Source organism: Quercus suber, unplaced genomic scaffold (genome assembly GCF_002906115.3).
Source record: "Quercus suber isolate HL8 unplaced genomic scaffold, Cork oak 2.0 scaffold_104, whole genome shotgun sequence".
Taxonomy (NCBI): Eukaryota; Viridiplantae; Streptophyta; class Magnoliopsida; order Fagales; family Fagaceae; genus Quercus; species Quercus suber.
The window spans coordinates 897795-901235 of NW_027069569.1; the positions used below are offsets into that span (position 1 = coordinate 897795).

At 40.6% G+C, this 3441-nt stretch overlaps 1 protein-coding gene across 1 annotated transcript; it reads right to left on the reverse strand.

Moving 5' to 3' along the window:
* Window positions 1–205: 205 nt before the first annotated feature.
* LOC136068205 (F-box protein SKIP23-like) lies at window positions 206–1643 on the reverse strand. The gene has a single exon (XM_065775046.1). It carries the CDS (start codon window positions 1466–1468, stop codon window positions 206–208), a length of 1263 nt encoding a protein of 420 aa, XP_065631118.1. The 5' UTR covers window positions 1469–1643.
* Between the last annotated feature and the right edge of the window lie 1798 nt (window positions 1644–3441).

Consider the following 3441-nt stretch of genomic DNA (forward strand, 5'->3'; position numbering starts at 1 on the left):
AACTTTCACATACCGAAGGAGCATGCCTCAGATTTTTTCCCCCTTTTTTAAACAATAATTTTGAGTAATAATTTGGTGGCACATGCAAGGCATGTGTTTGTTTCTTTTTCTCCAAAAAAATTACTAATAAAAGCTTATTAGGAGAATGATAACTTAACAAAGCTAAAATGAGTAAAATGAATTAAATTTTGATTCATCAATTTTCTCAAAAACATAATTCGGCTTCATAAATGCCACAAATGAAGAAACTGAAAAAGATGCTGCAGAAAAGTAACTGAGAATGTGAATTTGGGTGATAACATGGTAAAGCTTCAATACTTCCATCCCATAATTTAAAGATCCCTATATCATAATCTCGAAAAGCACCATCATAATTCGATTCACAGTAATCATCCGTGTAATAGATACAATTCCCTAAACATCCCCGGAAATCCGAAGCCGACAACGACAACGATGAATTCTCTCCAACGAACAACATTCGATCACCTAAGTCCCAAACCCTCTCCCACATCGGCGGTCCTCCGCTAAAATCCATTCTAAAAACCTCAAACTGCACCGTTTTGTAGAACACAGTGGGACTGTTGTAAGGGTCTCCGTCTTCGTATCCAAGATCCAAGTACCGTGTAACCAACAACAAATCGCCCCCAGATTTCACCAAGTATTGCATATCGCCCCCGAATATTCTCGGGGTTTCGAATCTTTCGATAATCGAAACACTCGGCGAGTTCTCACCGTGTACATCGCACACAGCAACACCACCGTTCTTGTCCACCGCGTAGAATAGGTCGTTATGGTATATCACATCCTCGCAGAAAAACCTTGCGTCGTGTATGAAAGTCCAAGCTTGATCACCATTCTTACAGAAAACTAAATCGCCGGTTTGATTGAGAATCGCCAGCGCAATGAAGTTGGTATTTAGAGCGGGACTCGAGGAGAGGACGAGTTTTTTGATGAAAGAGTCACGCATTTCTTTCAAACTACGGCGGTAGATGTTTCCAGACAAGGATCGGAGGGCGTATTCTTTGCCGACTTCGGAGTAGTTGAAGGTGACAACGTTGGGGAAAGTGAAGAGAGGAGGCAAATTGAGCTTGGCTCGAGTGAGAGGGTTAAGGAGAAGAATTGTCGGGGTTTCGTCGAGGATTACGAGCCAGCCGTGTGAAGACCCACATCGGCGTTTAAGGTGGGAAGCAGCTTCGGGGAGGTTGAGGAGGTGGATTTTGTGGTCGGAGAGGTCGAGGAAAGGTCGGTGGGATTGAGATCGGGATTGTTGAGAGAGTGGGAGCATGAGCCATGGGAGTTGAGGAGGGAGGTGGCGAGGGATCTTTGGGACAGAGATTCGCCACGTGTGACATACGGCTTGGAATCGGAGGTAGTCGGTGTAAATTGTGAGATTCTTGGATATTGTTTCCAGGATGTCTCGCGGGAGTTGGGTCCAGTCAACCGCCATTTCTATTTCCCTGGAATTCATGTTTTTCCAGGAATTCCGATTCTCAGACTAATTTGGAATCTCAGAGAGTCAATGCCCCGTAACAATTGATGCCGACCTCGAAGAGGCCCATTACTGACGCTGGCGGTGAGTGTTGCATTATTGCATACCAACAATTTTAATAGGGAAAATGCTAAAGTTTCTAACCAATGATTGATCGCCACATCATCATAAATAAGTATCAATGACTCCATTCCTTTCACAAATGCTTATCGTTTGCTTGCTTCTTCCATTTTTTTTTTTTTTTTTTTTTTTTTTTTTTGCCTAATGGCAATGTACGGGCCTTTCCCTCTCAATTGGGTGCCTAATCCTATCATTTTTCAATGCCCCGTGATAATTGATAATTTGATATGACCTCGAAGAGGCCTATGCTTAAGTTAGCGGTGAGTATTGCATTATTGCATACCAACAATTTATTGAGAAAATGCTAATGTTTTCTAACCAATGTTTGATCGCCACATCATCATAAAAATAAGAGTCATTGACTCTATGCCCTTCACAAATGTTTTTTTTTTCTTTTTTCTTTTTTTTTGAATAACATCATTTTATTGCAAAGAAGGCCAAAACCAACCAGCTTCGGCCCCAACCTATCTCATTCCAAAGCTTGAGCTAAAATAGTAGGAGGGCAAGAGAGCGGAATAGGCCCAGATTTATGCCAGAAGGCAGCCCGACAGGCTAAGAGATGGGCTGAAGAATTGCCCCCTCTTCTAACAAAAGAGAGAGATTCACAAATGCTTATTGTTTGCTTGCATTTTTTGTTGCCTAACCTATAAACGGGTCTTTTGCCTCTCAATTCCTAAAAAGAAAGTCTTTTGCCTCTTAAATTCTTAAAAAAAAAAAAAAAAAATACTACGTCTACAATATTTTAATAAATCCCAAGTAGGTACACAAGTTATTTTCTTTTTTGCCTATCAATAAAAGGCTAAACAACAATTAACAATTTAGTACTTAAATTTTATTGCGAAAGTGTTTTAAACATAGCATTTCTCATTTCCAAAAGCTTCATTTGTGATTTTATCACCCACAGAATTTTTCTTCTGCTATTTTGTGTCTAATATGAAGACAGTACAAAATTAATTCTGTGTTTTTTTTATTCTCCAGCTCTAATGTATTCTTTGTTATTTGATGAATTTTTTTTTTTTTTCTTTTGAAAGGGAAATGAAATTCTCATTAAACTGAATCCGAAATTGAAGTACAACAGAGGGGAGAAAGGACAAAATATAGAAAACTAACATTTCGCCCTATCAATGATGAGCAAACTTTGCAGCAAAGGTGGGTCTATTCCTTCCCATGACTGAGTAGCCCCAACAGTTTTTGCTAACTGTGCTAAATCATGTGCAGCTCTGTTGAAATCCCTTTTCAGATGTTTCAAGTTCTAACTTCCAAACACCCTTAATAAGCCAATGATTCCTTGAATAATTGAACCCAGCTCTCCCAAGTTTGAGTTTGAATTGATTGCTTGGACAACTGACAGCGAGTCTGACTCAATGACAACTTGATTGAGTCCTCTTTCACGGGCAAGAAGGATACCTTCTTCGACTGCAAAAGCTTCAGTAGTTGCTGCAACATACATGCCGTTCAACACCTTGCTCCATGTTACTACTACCCTGCCCTCACAGTCCCGAATGATCACACCCATACTAGACAGCCTTCTATTCTCATCAATTGCACCATCAACATTAATCTTATAAGATCCCGGTGGTGGTGCTGTCCACCCAACTTCTGTATGCTGCTGTCTTATCTGGTGTACAACCAAAGCTCCTTTGTAGTCCTCTCGAGTTCGCTGCGCAAACCCCCAGATTTTAGATGGAGCAAGGCAAAGGGATTCATGGACCACTTTATTCCTTCTATACCAAATGGACCAAGCCGTGGCACAAAGAATTTCTAGGTCATTAAGTGTTCCCCTGCACTAAATCTGCAATGCAACTTCCACAAAAGTCATATTCATTGCCAGC

Bases quoted from the DNA above. Each gene is read 5' to 3' on its own strand.
- LOC136068205 (XM_065775046.1), bottom strand. From the start codon at position 1,468: ATGAATTCCAGGGAAATAGAAATGGCGGTTGACTGGACCCAACTCCCG.